This window comes from Ranitomeya variabilis, chromosome 8 (assembly GCF_051348905.1).
Source record: "Ranitomeya variabilis isolate aRanVar5 chromosome 8, aRanVar5.hap1, whole genome shotgun sequence".
In the NCBI taxonomy this organism is placed as follows: Eukaryota; Metazoa; Chordata; class Amphibia; order Anura; family Dendrobatidae; genus Ranitomeya; species Ranitomeya variabilis.
Genome location: NC_135239.1, coordinates 176,678,681 through 176,696,164, shown reverse-complemented (window position 1 = coordinate 176,696,164; position 17,484 = coordinate 176,678,681). Strand labels below are relative to the sequence as shown.

Genomic DNA, 17,484 nt, shown 5'->3' with positions numbered 1-17,484 from the left:
CACCGGACCCGGTACCGCGGGTACCCCACAGCCCTGGCGGGCGACCCATATATGTCCAAGGTAAGTAATTGTTAGACACTTCAAATCCTAAATACATCAACCTGGTATATTGCGGTTAGTAGTACCCGCTAGACAAAAAGTGATTCCAACTCAAGAGTATTAATTTAAAAAATGTAATATTTATTTATAAACAATAAAGATGATTAAAAAGACAGGGCAATGAACTTCCAAAAAGGGAGGGAGATGCACAGTATAATTGCCTTAAAGATATGAGGGGACCAAAAATTATAATATACCCAGGCAAGTAGGAAAACCACTAAAAAAATACATATTCTCAAAGGGAACCTGTCATCCCCAAAATCGAAGGTGAGCTAAGCCCACCGGCATCAGGTGTTTATCTACAGCATTCTGTAATGCTGTAGATAAGCCCCCGATGTATCCTGAAAGATGAGAAAAAGAGGTTAGATTATACTCACCCAGGGGCGGTCCCGCTGCGGTCCGGTCTGATGGGCGTCGGGGTCCGGTCCGGGGCCTCCCATCTTCATAGGATGACGTCCTCTTCTGGCCCTCACGCTGCGGCTCCGGCGCAGGTGTACTTTTTCTGCCCTGTTGAGGACAGAGCAAAGTATTGCAGTGCGCAGGCGCCAGGAAAGGTCAGAGAGGCCCAGCGCCTGCGCACTGCAGTACTTTGCTATGTCCTCAACAGGGCAGACAAAGTACACCTGCGCCAAAGCCACAGCGTGAAGACAAGAAGAGGACGTCATCGTAAGAAGATGGGAGACCCCGGACCGCGACGCCTATCATACCGGGACCGCCCCTGGGTGAGTATAATCTAACCTCTTTTTCTAATTTTTCAGAATACATCGGGGGCTTATCTACAGCATTACAGAATGCTGTACATAAGCTCCTGATGCCGGAGGGCTAAGCTCACCTTCGATTTTGGGGGTGACAGGTTCCCTTTAATTGCACCGAATGCCATAAATAGAATATAAGAAAGTGCAGTGTGCTAGTATAAAGTGCTGAGTGGATGAGGTACCTTAGTATAAAAAATATATATATTAGATAGATAATTAATAGTATTAAACCTAGGAAAGTTCCATGCCAGTAGTATTCAAAAATGCAGGGGGCTCAATTATATAGGTGTGCAATAATAAAGCATGCACGGCATAATACTCCTGCAAAAATTAATAAACACTACCGCATTGTCATACTAAATTCTGACCAAACCCTTAGGCTATGTGCCTGCGTTGCGCTTTTTAAGCGTCTTTGCGGTGGTTTTCCGCTGCGGAAATGCTTAAAAAACGCTTGCATAAAGCATCCCATTATTTTTAATGCCATTCTGCAATTGTTGTGCCCATGCTGCATTTTTTTTCGCAGTGGAAAAGCATTGCGGAATTAAACGCAGCCTGTTCATAAATTTTGCGGAAAATCTGCAATTTTGCCGCTGTAGAATTGTATTTGGACAAATGGGAAAAAAATGCATGAAATGCGCAAAAAAAAGCAACAAATACGCGATAAAAATGCAAAAAAAAAAACGTAAAAAAACCGCTAAAAAAAGCAAGCGGATTTCCTGCCAAGGGAGTCTGGTTTTGATGCGGAAAATTCTGCATACATTCTGCAATGTGGGCACATAGCCTTACAATTGTATCCCAGTAGTTAATACAATGCTCATATACATGAATTAGTTACCTGGGTAAACAATGATATATTAATCCGTGCAGCTGACTGTTCTGGGTAAGGGATAGGTGCAAACGGTCCCTGTAGCAGGCTGTGCCTCCCTCACACCCGACAGGTGCCGTTTCGCTGCTTGCTTCTTACGGGGGTCGTCCGTCGTTCTGAATATTTCAGAGATAAATTTAATCTTAATTTTTATTTTTTTACATACTATCTTAATTATTATCCTAGCACGGGCACATACCTGTATTTGTATGTAGTCTTACTTGTTTGCCAATTTTTTGTAATAAAGGTAATTTTACTTGTACACTTCTGTTGTCCGGTATTTCCTTCAGTCCGTTGTTTTGGGGTGCTTTTCTCTTGACTTCATTGGTGAAGGAGCGGCCTCCAGCCACGTCCTCCACCAATCAGCGTGTGAAACAGCTGACGTGATGATGTCATTTCATCACATCAGTTATGTTCTGCGGAGAGTCTGCGCACCAGAGACAGTGGCAGAAGCAGAGTGCCGAGGAACGGGACAGAGATGAGTATGTGGTGTTCTTTTCTTCATGTGTATGGGATGTTTGGCTGGACATGGTGAAGCTGTGGGGGTCTCATGTCGGATATGGGAAGGCTATGAGGATCTCATGCAGGACATGGGGAGGCTATGGGGGTCTCATGCTGGACCTGGGGAGGCTATGGGGGTCTCATGCTGGACTTGGGGAGGCTATGGGCTCTCATTCTGGACAAGGGGAGACTATGGGGGTCTCATGCTGTACATGGGTAGGATATGGGGGTTTCACGCTGGATATGTGAAGGATATGAGGTCTCATGCTGGACATTGTGAGGCGGTGTGGGGCTCATGCTGTATATAGGGAGGGTATGTGGGGCTTATGCAGTAAATGGGGGTCTCATCCTGGACACGGGGAGGCTATGAGGGTTTCATGCTGGACACGGGGAAGCTATGGGGGTCTCATGCTGGAGTCGGACAGGGTATTGGGGTCTCATGCTGGAGATGGAGAGGCTATTGGGGTCTCATCCTGGACATGGGGAGGCTGTGTGGGGCTCATGCAGTATATGTGGAGGCTGTGTGGGGCTCATGCTGTATATGGGGAGGCTGTGTGGGGCTCATGCAGTATATGTGGAGGCTGTGTGGGGCTCATGCAGTATATATGGAGGCTGTGTGGGGCTCATGCAGTATATGTGGAGGCTGTGTGGGGCTCATGCAGTATATGTGGAGGCTGTGTGGGGCTCATGCAGTATATGTGGAGGCTGTGTGGGGCTCATGCAGTATATGTGGAGGCTGTGTAGGGCTCATGCTGTATATAGGGAGGCAGTGGGCGGGCTCTTACAGTATATAAGTTGCTGTGTGGGGGCTCATATGATATATAGAAGGGGATGTATTCGGGTTAAAACGATATATAAGGGAATATCAGCATACTTAATTCTGCTCAATATTAAGTGATACAATTAATATATAATTATCAATAATATATTAATTATATTAATATTGAGCAGAATTAATGTAAGCTTATTGGAACGGCCTCCACAACAGTCACAGTCTCTAATGAGGCCCCTCAGGAAAATCAATTGCCGGCCTCTGCCTTAGGCCGGTTTCACACGTCAGTGGCTCCGGTACGTGAGGTGACAGTTTCCTCACGTACCGGAGACACTGACACACGTAGACCCATTAAAATCAATGCATCTGTGCAGATGTCATTGATTTTTTGCGGACCGTGTCTCCGTGTGCCAAACACGGAGACATGTCAGTGTTCGTGGGAGCGCACGTATTACACAGACCCATTAAAGTCAATGGGTCCGTGTAAAACACGGACCGCACACGGACGTTCTCCGTGTGCAGTCCCTGTGGCGTGCAGGAGACAGCGCTACAGTAAGCGCTGTCCCCCCCACATGGTGCTGAAGCCGCGATTCATATCTTCTGTGCAGCAGCGTTTGCTGCATAGAAGATATGAATAATAGTGTTTAAAAGAAAGATCTAACTGTCCAAAGCCCTCCCACCCCCTGTGCGCCCCCCCCCCCCCGCTGTTCTGAAAATACTCACCCGCTTCCCTCGTTGGCTGTCGCTGCTTCCTGTCCTGGCCGCGCCTTCTACTGTATGCGGTCACGTGGGGCCGCTCATTTACAGTAATGAATATGCGGCTCCACCCCTATGGGAGGTGGAGCCGCATATTCATGACTGTAATCGGCGGCCCCACGTGACCGCATACAGTAGAAGGCGCGGCCAGGACAGGAAGCAGCGACAGCCAACTAGGGAAGCGGGTGAGTATTTTCAGAACAGCGGGGGGGGGGCGCACAGGGGGTGGGAGGGCGGCGGACAGATAGAACTTTCTTTTAAACACTATTATTCATATCTTCTATGCAGCAAACGCTGCTGCACAGAAGATATGAATCGCGGCTTCAGCACGATGCAGGGGACAGCGCTAAACTTTAGCGCTGTCTCCTGCACGCTCCGTGTGGTACCCACTCGGCACACGGGCGGCACACGTGTGCCGCACGTATGGCCTACGTGAGCTCACGGGCACACGGACACAGATAACTCCGGTACCGATTTTTTCCGGTAATGGAATTATCTGGACGTGTGGGACAGCCCTTAGACTGTTTTTTTTTTTCCATATGCCAGTAAACAGATGTACAGTGGAGAACAATGTGCCAAATTTACAATATTAATAATTGTTTTAAATATTATTAAAGTGGTTGTCTGGCCTAAGACTACAAGTCTGCAGTCACTCTATGTTACTGCAGACTTGGGAATCTACACATCGCGTGCACAGTTTTTTAATGGATTTTTCTCGCTAAAAAAGCTATGTGAAAAAACGCTGAAAAACTGTTTTTTGGTTTGCTATGATACAGATTTCATGTATGGGACATTACTTCTGCTTCAATTGATTCAGGGAAAGTTTGCACATTATTTTTTAAGTGGATTTTGAACCAGATTCTACACTAAAAACCACATGAAAAAAAAAACACTTCAAGAACTTTTTGAATAAGCTTCCTAAGGGTATGTGCCCACGTTGCGGATTCCATTGCAGATTTTTCCGAGTGGATTCTGCAGAATCCGCAGGTAAAATGACCTGCGTTTTACCTGCGGATTCCCTGCGGGTTTTCTGCGGATTTTGTGCAGATTTTTGCTATGTGTGCACGTTGCGGATTGGGGTGCAGAATTTTCCACACAAAATCCGCATCTCCTGGCAGAAACCGCAGGTGCAGATTTGCCACGGATTTGCAGGGGATTTTGTGCGGTTTTGATGTGGAATTGATGCGGATTTTCTGCGGATTTTACCCCTGCGGATTTCTATTATGGAGGGGGTCAGAAACGCTGCAGTTCCGCACAAAAGAAGCAACATACTACTTCTTTTGTTCCGCAGCGGTTTTCATGCGGATTTTTCCGCACCATTAGCACAGCTTTTTTTTTTTGCTATTGATTTACATTGTACTGTAAATCACAGTGCGGAACTGCAGTGTTTCTGCGTGGAAAAATCCGCTGCGGATCCGTGTGCACACAGCCTTAGTGTGTATTTCGCCTGCATTTTTACACCTGCGGATTCCTATAATGGAATAGGTGTAAAACGCTGTGGATTCCGCACAAAGAATTGACATGCTGCGATAAATAAACCGCTGCGTTTCTGCGTGGAATGTTCCGCAGCATGTGCACAGTGGATTTTGTTTTCCATAGGTTTACATGGTACTGTACAGCGCATGGAAAACTACTGTGGATCCGCAGCCAAATCCGCAACATGTGCACATAGCCTAATACATTTCAATTGGCAAACAGGCTACTAGTGTTGACATGTTGTGAACTCTATTTTTGGGCTCCCTCTAGTGGTCACAAGCGGTACTGTGTAGTGTTGTCTTTCTGCAGGTTGGCAGCATCAGCTGGTTCGTTATCCTTGGTTGGTTTCCTATTTAGCTCACCTGGATACTCAGTTCCTTGCCTGCTATCAATGTATTCAGTGCTCTTCAGATTCCTGGTGACTACCTTGCTCCCAGTCTCTCCAAGACAAGCTAAGTTTTTGTTTGTTCAGTTTCTGATTATCAGCGTTCATCATGTTTTTTGTCCAGCTTGTTAAAATGTGATTTCTTACTTGCTGGTTGCTCTAGGGGACTGAGTTTCTCCCCTCACACCGTTAGTTGGTGTGGGGGTTCTTGAAATCTCAGTGTGGATATTTTGTAAGGGTTTTTTACTGACCGCACAGACCCCTTTTCTATTTTCTGCTATCTAGAATTAGTGGGCCTCTTTTGCTGATTCTGCTTTCACCCCTGTGTATGTGCCTTCCTCTTACCTCACCGTTATTATCTGTTGGGGGCTTCTATATCTTTTGGGGATTATTTCTCTGGAGGCAAGAGAGGTCTTTCTTTCTCTCTAGGGGTAGTTAGTTCCTCAGGCTGGCTCGAGACGTCTAGGATTTTAGACACGTTCACCGGCTGCCTCTAGTGTGGTTGGATAGGTTCAGTTTTGCGGTCAGTCCAGTTTTCCACCTCCCTAGAGCTTGTCCTATGTTTAGTCACCTTGCTGGAGTAATTTGTGATCCTCAACCACTAAGGATCATAACAGTAGAGGCAAGAGAGGTCTTTCTTTCTCTCTAGGGGTAGTTAGTTCCTCAGGCTGGCTCGAGACATCTAGGATTTTAGACACGTTCACCGGCTGCCTCTAGTGTGGTTGGATAGGTTCAGTTTTGCGGTCAGTCCAGTTTTCCACCTCCCTAGAGCTTGTCCTATGTTTAGTCACCTTGCTGGAGTAATTTGTGATCCTCAACCACTAAGGATCATAACATGACAGTGATGTTTTATTTCCATGTGGAAAAAGAAGCAACATGTTCAGTTTTGAGACCTTTTTCCTTGAAGGAAAAAAAATGCTCCAGATGTAACTTCTTAATAAACAACAACGTACACAAAAACAGCACACACCAAAAAATTAAAGCAGTGTGGAAAAGTTGAAGTCGTGTTGCTTTGTTTCCGCTGAGAAAACCTAACTGTTTTGTCACAATTTTTAAAAATTCCTGTGTACATGGGAACGCAGCCTTATGCCGGGATCACACATGCGAGTAATACGTCCGATTCTCGCCTGTTATTACCCGGCATTGCCGCAGTCACTCAGGAGCGGAGCGTGCGGCCACATAGCAATACATGCAGCAGCACGCTCCTTTCCTGAGTGACTGCGGTAATGCCGGGTATTAACATGCGAGACTCGGACGTATTTCTCACATGTGTGATCCTGGCCTTAGTACGTTCACGTTGAGTTTTTCACATCGTTTTTTCTGGCTGAAAAATAAATTTAAACCAAAGGTTCCTTTGGTGTATTTTTTTACGTGTTTTTTTTTACATGTTTCCTTCTATGCTTCAGTTGATTCTATCGACCAATTTGACATTTTTCTTTTCAAGCAGAGACGCCACAACAATTCACACATTGCTTGCTTTTTCGTATGGAAGTAAACAGCATCTATGCGTTATAGGCATATTTTCCCACTGAAATGAATAGGAAGCTTATTCATCGAGTATTAGGAGCAGTTAAGGGAGTTTTTGGAGAAGCATTTGGATTCCTAAAGATTTTTTCAAGTGTTTTTTTTTTTTTTTTTTTTCATGAAGCATTTTTTTTGCAGCTTGGACGTGTTTGGCGTGTTTTCTATCAGGATCCTCTTCAAAGAAGTGACATATACACTTTCTTTGCTTCCCTCCTCTCATTTTTCAACACCTGAAGTGAATGAAAATGGCTCCAAAGTCTGAACTTCTGATCAGCAAATAGATTTTACAATAAATATGAATAGGAAGAGTCTTGTATGTACAGTACAGACCAAAAGTTTGGACACACCTTATTTTTCTGTATTTTCATGACTATGAAAATTGTACATTCACACTGATGGCATCAAAACTATGAATTAACACATGTGGAATTATACACTTAACAAAAAAGTGTGAAACAACTGAAAATATGTCTTATATTCTAGGTTCTTTAAAGTAGCCACCTTTTGCTTTGATGACTGCTTTGCACACTCTTGGCATTCTCTTGAGGTAGTCTCCGGGAATGGTTTTCACTTCACAGGTGTGCCCTGTCAGGTTTAATAAGTGAGATTTCTTGCCTTCCCTGAGTTTACAGTACCATGTAAACCTATGGAAAACAAAATCCACAGTGCACATGCTGCGGAAAAAAACACGCGGAAATGTAGCGTTGTTTATTCCGCAGCATGTCAATTGTTTGTGCGGATTCCGCAGTGGTTTACACCTGCTCCACAATAGGAACCCGCAGGTGTAAAACTGCAGTTGGAATCCGCACAAAAAATGTGGTAAATCCGCAGGTAATCCGCAGTGCAGTTTACCTGCGGATTTACCAAAATCAGTCCGAAAAAATCTGCACCACTTTCCGCAACATGTGCACGTGGCCTTATAGGCAGAATCCGTAAGGAAATGCTATCAGAGTGACATGTGGCGGTTTTTATACAGCAGGGCAGATTTTGGGCAGTATTCATGCCAATTTTCGGTTAGGAATATGTGCCAAAATGTGAGTGTGCGCCATCCTAGGGATCGCTTAGTCCCAGATATTAGAGGATTTCACCTCAGGACGTCGGTAACGGATACATGAGGCATCTTATGCCTCCGTCACCTGCCAGACGCTGTCTCACGTAGCACCCAGTAGAACATGGCGCTTAAATATAGCCCTGCCAGTATCCCCAAGCTACACACAGCATATTTATATACATATATGACTTTATTAGAACTGAGTTTTTCAATTTTTTTTCACACAGTGAGCTTATACTGCTCTATAAGGACTGCTGGGCTGGAGACAAGGTGGGATGAGTGTTTTTCTGCAGTACTGCCTACAGCACGTGTACTCTACGCTCCTGCACGCTGACAAACGCTCAGAAGAAACCAGTCAGCTGCTTATAAAAAGCAGAAAATGGCGGCCACGCCTGACTGAGGTAAAATGACAGGTCAGGAGGCAGGAACCGCCCCAAAGCGCGCCTCAAGTCACGTGATAGGAATGTACCATCTAGCATAGCTTTACTCTACAAGTGCAGAAGGGGGGGTGTCAGACGAGAAATCATGTCTCTAATTATACTCTAATATTACTATAAATCAATTTATTAACCGGATTAAAATAAATATTGACTTCAGACCTAGTAGTTACAATACAACTTATTATTAAAGTGGTCTTTTGTTATTTTCCAATTTACGTTGATTGCATCACCCCCCATAGCGTAAAGACAAATGGTTCGTTCTAATTGACAAGCGTCAGCCTATCTAAACTGTCGGTGGGCGTGTTCTTACGGAGCCTTTCGCGGATCCTGATTGGTTGGTGGTGAGGCAGTGGCTGTGCGTTGTGAAAGCTAATTGGTCGGTTCAGCCAGGGGCGCCGTGCGCAGCTCGACGGGCATTTTGGGGTCGTGTGCAAACCGCGTGTGGCGCAGCGAAGAGGAACTAGAGATAAACAGCAGCTTAACGGTGAGTGGAGGGAAACCGCGGTGTGTGGCGGGAGGGTAGAGGGGCTGTGAGGAAAGCGGGGAGGGAGAGGATGGAAGAAAAGCGTCCGTGCTTATGGCGGCAGTGCGGAGGAGGAGGAGGAGGAGGGGGCGCGGTGCTAGGCCCAGACTCCTCATGCTCGTGTGGGCTGAGTGTTCTGGGGATACTGTGTGACTACTACCCCGGCGGGGAGCAGCTCCTGGTCACCAGCTCCCCTCCTCACACTGCGGCCTGCTGCTCCCCGCACATCCTGCCGCCGCCGCGGCCTCACGTGTCTGGCGCCGCTCACTGCCCGCGGACTACTAATTATAACTCCGGCGCGAGCTGCTGCTGCTGCACCACGTGGCCCGGCCGCCTGTTCCATATATGGTGAGGGCACAGGGGTCTCCACACTGAGCGTCCCCTGGGGTCTCCACACTGAGCGTCCCCTGGGGTCTCCACACTGAGCGTCCCCTGGGGTCTCCACACTGAGCGTCCCCTGGGGCTTGGGATAGACCGCTCCATCCATGCCCTGATCAATCGGTGCAGTGTACCTAGAAGCTCCAGGGTAAAAGATCGGCCGATCAGCTCGGTCTGTGGTCGCACAGAGATGATCAGATCTGCAGATAAACATCGCATGTCTATGGGCAGCTTGTGACTGGTCTATGGTGCTCTATAGTGTCCCCCCATAACTAGTCTATGATGCTCCATAGTCCCCCCCCCCCCCCCCCCCCCAGTGCTGCACTCTTGGTCTGCAGAGTGCGGGATAAATTATTCTAAAGTGTCCCCCTTTAAAGGGATGTGCCCCAAAATAACAAGATAATGATAATTCTCTGACAGCTGTGATCCATCCCCCCCACCACAAATAGGACCGGGACCGTCCTCTGCATACTGAGATTGAAAGGAGCGGAGGAGGATCATGTTTTGGGGCTACAGAGACGTTCCAAGGTCCTGTTTTTGGGATTGGTTGAGGGTCCCCAACGCTCAAACCTCCAGCCATCATCACGTTATCTCCCTGACTGTCACTTTCCCAAATTGACAAGTTATTCATTCATAGGAGATGGAGAAACTGGATCCCTTTGGGGTCCGATCGACAGGAAGGGGGGAACGTCTATCCTAATTAGTGTATAGCGACAGTGCATACGCCCGGTCACCGCCATGTATTCTATATGGGACTGTACAGTGCTGGGCCCTGCTTTTTCCAGCAGCCCCATAGAGAATGAATGGAGCAGTCGCAAACGTCCAATCTGATGCTCCATCTTTTGTAACTATTAGGGTATGTGCACACGTCAGGATTTTTTGCAGAAATTTTCCTGACAAAAACCGGACATTTCTGCCAGAAATCCACATGCGTTTTTTTTCATGCGTTTTTTGTGCGTTTGTTTCCAAATGCATAGAATTGCGGGAAAGACGAGGAAAATCCGCAAAATTAATGAACATGCTGCTTTTTTTACCGCATTGCGTTTTTTTTGCGGAAAAAAACGCACCATGTGCACAAAATATGCAGAATGCATTCTAAATGATAGGATGCATAATGTATGCGTTTTTAATGAGTTTTTATCGCGGAAAAAACGCAAAAAAACCTGAACGTGTGCACATACCCTCAGTGTGGGATCCTCCTCTAATCTGATAGCCATCTATGACAACTATATGCCACGGTCTACCATAGCCCCCATCCATCATCCTACCCCCCACCACTCTCATTATTTCCTACTGTACACTTGCTTTGGCAAAACTAATGTTTATTTGCCCTGCTAATAAAGCTTCTTTGAATGTATTATTGCATCTAAGTTATCATAACTTCTTTTCACAGTACAAGCCCTCTGTAAGGCTTTTAATCAAGAGGATGTGATTACAACCAATACAGCTTGCTTGACAAGGTGTAAGGGGGCAGTGATCAGATCATGTATTTATAGGTGGATCTGTCACAATACAAGCTGTGCTTTATTTTATTTTTTTAATAGATCTTTTAAGGCTATGTGCACACGTTGCGGATTAGGCTTAGGAATTTCTGGTGCGGATTCTGTCTCTCCTGGCAGAAAACGCACCTGCGTTTTTTTTGTGCGGTTTTGCTGTGGTTTTCTTGCGCATTTGCTGCGGTTTTTACCTCTGCGGTTTTCTATAATGGAATGGGTACAAAAACGCTGCAGATTCGCAAAAAAAGTGACATGCTACTTCTTTTAAACCGCAGCGTTTCTGCAGCGGATTTTCCGCCAATTTTTTTTTTTCTCATTGATTTACATTGTACTGTAAATCAATTGCGGATCTGCAGCGTTTCTGCACTTCAAAAAACGCTGCGGATCCGCAGAGAATCCTCAACGTGTGCACATACCCTTACTGATGTGGCCTTTGTACTTGCTGGTATAACCCACAATTACAATCAACATCTTCTCAGTTATATCAGACAGGAATCTCAGTAAAGATTATACAGCCATGGATTTTTATATGGGAGTAAACCTTGTAAAGGGAATCTGTCAGTAGGACCCATCCTTCTTAGTCTTCTATATGGACATATAGGTCATAGGAAGCAGAATAAAATGATACCTTGATATCTTTGATCCGACGTCTTATTCCAGAGAAATCTACAGTTTTATTAATATGTAAATGAGCTGTTAAGATCTATGGGCCTGACATAGATCTCCCTGAGAATCTGCCTCCAGAGCTTATTGTTAGTGATGAGCGAATATACTCGTTACTTGAGATTTCTCGAGCACGCTCGGGTGTCCTCCCGAGTATTTTTTCGTGCTCGGAGATTTAGTTTTTATTGCCGCAGCTGAATGATTTACAACTGTTAGCCAGCATAAGTAGATGTGGGGACTCCCTAGCAACCAGGCAACCCCCACATGTACTTATGCTGGCTAACAGATGTAAATCATTCAGCTGCGGCAATAAAAACTAAATCTCCGAGCACTAAATAATACTCTGAGGACACCCGAGCGTGCTCGGGGAAATCTCGAGTAACGAGTATATTCGCTCATCACTATTGTAAATGAGGCTGTTACCAGTGAGATGTGTAGATCCGGAGAGCAGACAGTCATTAGATGTCTTAGGCTAGGTTCACATTGTGTTAATGGGTGTCCGCTAGCGGACTCCGTTACATGGCGAAATTGTCGCAATTAACGCCATGTAACGGGTCCGTTAGCGCACCCATTGACAGCAATGTGCTAACGGGTCGCCAACGCATCGCTGGCGCATGCCATTTTTGGCACGCGCTAGCGATGTCCCATTATTTTCGGACGGACCTCGAACGCTGCTTGCAGCGTCCGAGGTGCGTCCGAGGTCCAGTCCACGCTAGCGCAGATCGGCAAACGCGATCCCTATAGATACATTGCATTAGCGCAATCTGCTAGCGCTATGCGCTTAACGGATTGCCCTAACGCAATGTGAACCTAGCCTAACTCTGGTAATGTACCCTTTCACGTGGGCTTAGTTCTGCGAAAGCCAAGATTCACATCTATTTCTTCAGTGTTTATACTTATAGCATTTTTCTATATGGGTACCGTCTCACTATACGATTTACCAACGATCACGACCTGCGATACGACCTGGCCGTGATCGTTGGTAAGTCGTTGTGTGGTCGCTGGGGAGCAGTCACACAGACCGCTCTCCATCGACCAACGATGCCGAGGTTCGCTGGTAACCAGGGTAAACATCGGGTTACTAAGCGCAGGGCCGCGCTTAGTAACCCGATGTTTACCCTGGTTACCAGCGTAAAAGTAATAAAAAACAAACAGCACATACTCACCATCTGATGTCCGTCAGGTCCCTTGCCGTCTGCTTCCTGCTCTCACTGAGCGCCGCCGTACAGTGAGAGCACAGCACAGCAGTGACGTCACCGCTGTGATCTGCTCTCACTTGCCGGCAGTCCGAGCAGGAAGCAGACGGCAAGGGACCTGACGGACATCAGATGGTGAGTATGTACGTTTTTGTTTTTTTTTTACTTTTACGCTGGTAACCAGGGTAAACATCGGGTTACTAAGCGTAGCCCTGCGCTTAGTAACCCGATGTTTACCCTGGTTACAAGCGAACGCATCGCTGGATCGCTGTCACACACAACGATCCAGCGATGACAGCGGGAGATCCAGCGACGAAAGAAAGTTTCAAACGATCTGCTACGACGTACGATTCTCAGCAGGGTGTCTGATCGCAGTAGCGTGTCAGACACTGCGAGATCGTAACGATATCGCTAGAATGTCACGAATCGTGCCGTCGTAGCGATAAAAATGCCACTGTGTGACGGTACCCTATGTGCATGATTGTGTTAACAATGCTTGATTTTTTGTTTTTTTTCTTGTATGTGGCTGATATTTCTGGTTCTTATTTCTCTCTATAGAAAGTTACTTTTGAAACATGAGCAGTAACGAGTGCTTCAAGTGTGGCCGCTCCGGTCACTGGGCTAGGGAGTGTCCTACTGGGGGTGGACGTGGCCGAGGTGGTGGAAGAGGAGGAGGAGGAGGACGTGGACGTGGTGGATTCAACTCTCCAAGAGGTAACCATATTAAATTTTCTGCTTTTGGCTGCTGCCTGCACCATTATTTATTTATTTCTTTTAACACCTTTTTATTGCTTTGCGGATTTTATTAATATACTTTTTTTTTTTTTTTTTCTCCAATATAGGGTTCCAATTCATTTCTTCATCTCTTCCAGACATTTGTTTTCGTTGTGGAGAGTCTGGCCACCTTGCTAAGGATTGTGATCTACAAGAAGATGGTGAGTGCTGATATGTGGTGCAGATTTGGTGCTTGACTGATAATGTTAACATGAGAGGACTTATTAAATAGTAGTGGCCAACTTTAGGACCCTGTACAAAGTCCCTAGCACAGTATTAAAGCTTTTGTAGATGCAACCTTCCTTTCCTGACTTTATCTTTGGGCAATTAATCAGGTGAGTATTGGAGGTTTGATTTTCACCTTCTTCCTGTTTAGGGAAGAGTTCGGACGGCCATATAACTGGGGCCAAGGATTGCAATGCAGTGCATGGACTGACCAGTGGCTCTCCTGACGAGCATGACAGCTGCATAGAAATACATGCTTCCACGCTCATGAGAGCCACTGGCCAGTCCAAGCGATCCTCACCTGACTTATATAGCCGTCTGACACCTCCGTTAACAATGTCACAAATTGTGACTGAAACTTGACTTGGATTACAGGCTAAGGGAAGTGTCAGACTGCCATATAACGCGGATGAGGATCTCATCACAATGCTCGGGCTGGCCAGCGGCTCTCCTGATCTGAGCTTGACAGCATGTATTTCCGTGCAGCTATCACACTCGTCATGAGAGCTGCTTCCCAGTCAAAGTATTGCGATGAAATCCTCATCCGAGTTATATGGCCATCTGACACTTCCTTTAGCCTGTAACCCAACTCAAGAGTCAGTCACAATTTTTCTTGACAGGTATGTCAGCTTGACGTTTCTGAATATTTTGGTTGCTCTTAGTTTAATGGATGTAAAGGTTTGTTCAGTGGAGCGTATAACTGGTCCATGTGTGATGCAGAGGGCTCAGAGACCTATTATAACTGGCATGTTGTTGGCCTTACTCTTGGACCACAGCATACACTAGTCGGGTCTGTGTTAACTACCAGAATAATGCATACAATATAAAGTTTCTCTATGGGAGAACTCAAGGTGCTGGTCACGTCTGAAATTTGCGGCTGTCACTGGTCCATATTTCAATACAGTCATCTGAACCCGACCTAAGCGTGCTGATTACTTTCCAGTGCTGGGTTTAGAGTATAAACTGCCTAAAATGCTAATAATCAGCAAGATCAGAGGCTGAGCTGGCATGTATTGATGAAAGGCCCCGGCTCAGATGTTGTAGAAACGTCTGTAGTTCTGGGGTATTATACAGCCTATAACTGTATGTACTGGATAAGCTTGCATTACTATACAGAGTAACTAAACATAAGGTTTTCATATTTCAATCCCCTTATAAGTACAAGTAGATCCGGTAGTGGTCCAGGTCCTGAGCCCCAACAATCGATCGATATCCCACCCAAGAGGTGCTCAGCACACAGGAATGCGTGAGCACAGTACGGATTCAATTACAGAAAAAAATAAACTAAGGAGGGGTAGGGAAGTGTTTTGAGAAATTGGTGGTTGTCTTAGTACCTGGACCCCCACTGATTTGCATGTTGTAATAAGGGCAATGAAATATTCAGAAACCTTATCAAGGTTTAGTTTTAATATATGTAAAACCGCAAATCCATTGTGTGATTTTTTGTTTAATATATATTTTTTTCTTTAATGTTTAGCTTGCTATAATTGTGGACGGGTTGGCCATATTGCCAAGGATTGCAAGGAGCCAAGGAAAGAGAGAGAGCAGTGTTGCTATAACTGCGGCAAACCAGGCCATCTTGCTCGAGACTGCGACCATGCTGATGAGCAGAAATGTTATTCTTGTGGAGAGTTTGGTCACATCCAGAAAGACTGCACCAAAGTGAAATGCTACAGGTGAGATGCGATCCAAGTGAGCTTATGTTAGAGGTACTTGTTCTAGGTGTGAATCTAACAAGACTGTTCTTGGTCCGTTACAGGTGTGGTGAGACTGGCCACGTAGCCATCAACTGCAGCAAGACCAGCGAAGTCAACTGTTATCGCTGTGGGGAGTCGGGGCACCTTGCACGGGAATGCACGATCGAAGCTACAGCTTAAATTTCCTTTGTCGCCCCTCCTTTTTCTGATTGATGGTTGTATTATTTTCTCTGAATCCTCTTCACTGGCCAAAGGTTGGCAGATAGAGCTAGTCCCAGGCCAGTGAGCTTTACTTGACGTGCAAAAGGAGGAAAGGGTTGGAAAAAAACGACTTCCTGCATTTAACTACAAAAAAAATGTTTATGTTTAGTTTGGTAGAGGTGTTATGTATAATGCTTTGTTAAAGAACCCCCTTTCCGTGCCACTGGTGAGTTGGGATGAAATGAATTGGAAGAGTTGAGTCAGACCAGTAGACCCTTCTCAGGTTTATTGTAGCGCCTGTGCAAAAGGGAGAACTGCTACTGGAAGAGTTTGTGAAAACTTCTGGAAATTTCATTTTTGATGGTCTCATTGTCTGACCTCAGCTGTTCTTAACATCAAATACATCTGTATCGGCGGGATAAGACAGAGCTAACACGTCAATGTCGGCGAGTGACCCTCTGTACAAATCTGGTGAAAGCAGCCACCGAGTTAGAATCGGAGATACAGGTGAAAGAAAGATCTGGATAATTTTTTTTATTATTATTTACATTTTGTTTAACTTTTCTCATGGAAGTTATGAGTAAAACCCAGAACATGCAACAATGAATATAGCAAAAGTAAGCTGTTCAGGAGCTGCAGAGAAATGTTTTCACAGAAATCAAGATGTTATTTTTGTATACTATATCACTTTAGACAACTGTTTGAGTTTCATTTGCTTGTAATCAGTTTTTAAAGTCAGATGGTAAAAGAAACTGAAGTCCTGGAACATAGAAATGTAATTTTAAACTATCAATAAAGCTGGAGGAGGAAGGGGAGTTTGCCTAAAGTCTGTTCCCATTCACTTATTTATCCTAGTTTAGCTCTGCACATTTTATCCGTCAGAGAACATACCTGTAGACCCTTTGACATATCAGTAGGCTATGTCATAAATGTCTGGTAGGTGTGGGTCCTAAAGGTGAATACCTGCATCTATCTTGAGAATGGGGACCTTGTATTTCAGTCGGCATTCAACCACGTGGTGGCACATATACTGCAATCAATGCAGAGAACCAGCACATGCACCACGACCTCTTCACTCGCTGGTTGTTGGGCCATTATTCATTCTGGAAATAGGAATAGACCCAAGAGGTGAGACCCACATGGATATGCCTTAAGTCTCCTGCAGAGAGATCCATGAAAATAGAGATTCCAACATCCACGAACATAGTCTATGAAAAAACCCACAAAACTTTAAGGCCATGTTCACACTTTGCGGCGTCCCTCTGCGGGTTCTCCCACAGCGGATTTGATAAATCTGCAGGGCATAACCGCTGCGGTTATCCCTACAGATTTATCGCGGTTTGTTCCGCGGTTTCCGCCTATACTATTGATGCTGCATATGCAGCATCAATAGTAATGTTAAAAATAATAAAAATTGGTTATACTCACCCTCTGACGTCCGATCTCCTCGGCGCTGCACCCGGCGGTCCGGTTCCAAAGATGCTGTGCGAGAAGGACCCTTCGTGACGCCACGGTCATGTGACCGCGACGTCACGGTCATGTGACTGCGACGTCACCGCAGGTCCTGTTCGCACAGCAACTCTGACCGGCCGGCCGCGTGCAGCGCTGAGAGGTGAGTATAACATGATTTTTTTTAATTTTTATTCATTTTTTTTTTTTTTTTTTTACCCCAAATATGGTTCCCAGGGACTGGAGGAGAGTCTCCTC

General features: G+C 45.5%; 1 protein-coding gene across 1 annotated transcript; it reads left to right on the top strand.

Moving 5' to 3' along the window:
- Window positions 1-8,934: 8,934 nt before the first annotated feature.
- Window positions 8,935-16,603, top strand: CNBP (CCHC-type zinc finger nucleic acid binding protein). Its single transcript, XM_077276019.1, has 5 exons — window positions 8,935-9,108; window positions 13,439-13,594; window positions 13,723-13,815; window positions 15,357-15,555; window positions 15,639-16,603. Exons 2-5 carry the CDS (start codon window positions 13,456-13,458, stop codon window positions 15,754-15,756), a joined length of 549 nt encoding a protein of 182 aa, XP_077132134.1. The 5' UTR covers window positions 8,935-9,108; window positions 13,439-13,455; the 3' UTR covers window positions 15,757-16,603.
- The last annotated feature ends 881 nt before the right edge of the window (window positions 16,604-17,484 follow it).

Excerpts from the sequence above, each read along its gene's own strand:
- CNBP (XM_077276019.1), top strand. The coding sequence starts at position 13,456 with ATGAGCAGTAACGAGTGCTTCAAGTGTGGCCGCTCCGGTCACTGGGCT. Across the intron at positions 13,595-13,722 it reads TGGATTCAACTCTCCAAGAG|GGTTCCAATTCATTTCTTCA; the intron begins GTAACCATATTA and ends TCTCCAATATAG. Across the intron at positions 13,816-15,356 it reads TTGTGATCTACAAGAAGATG|CTTGCTATAATTGTGGACGG; the intron begins GTGAGTGCTGAT and ends TTTAATGTTTAG.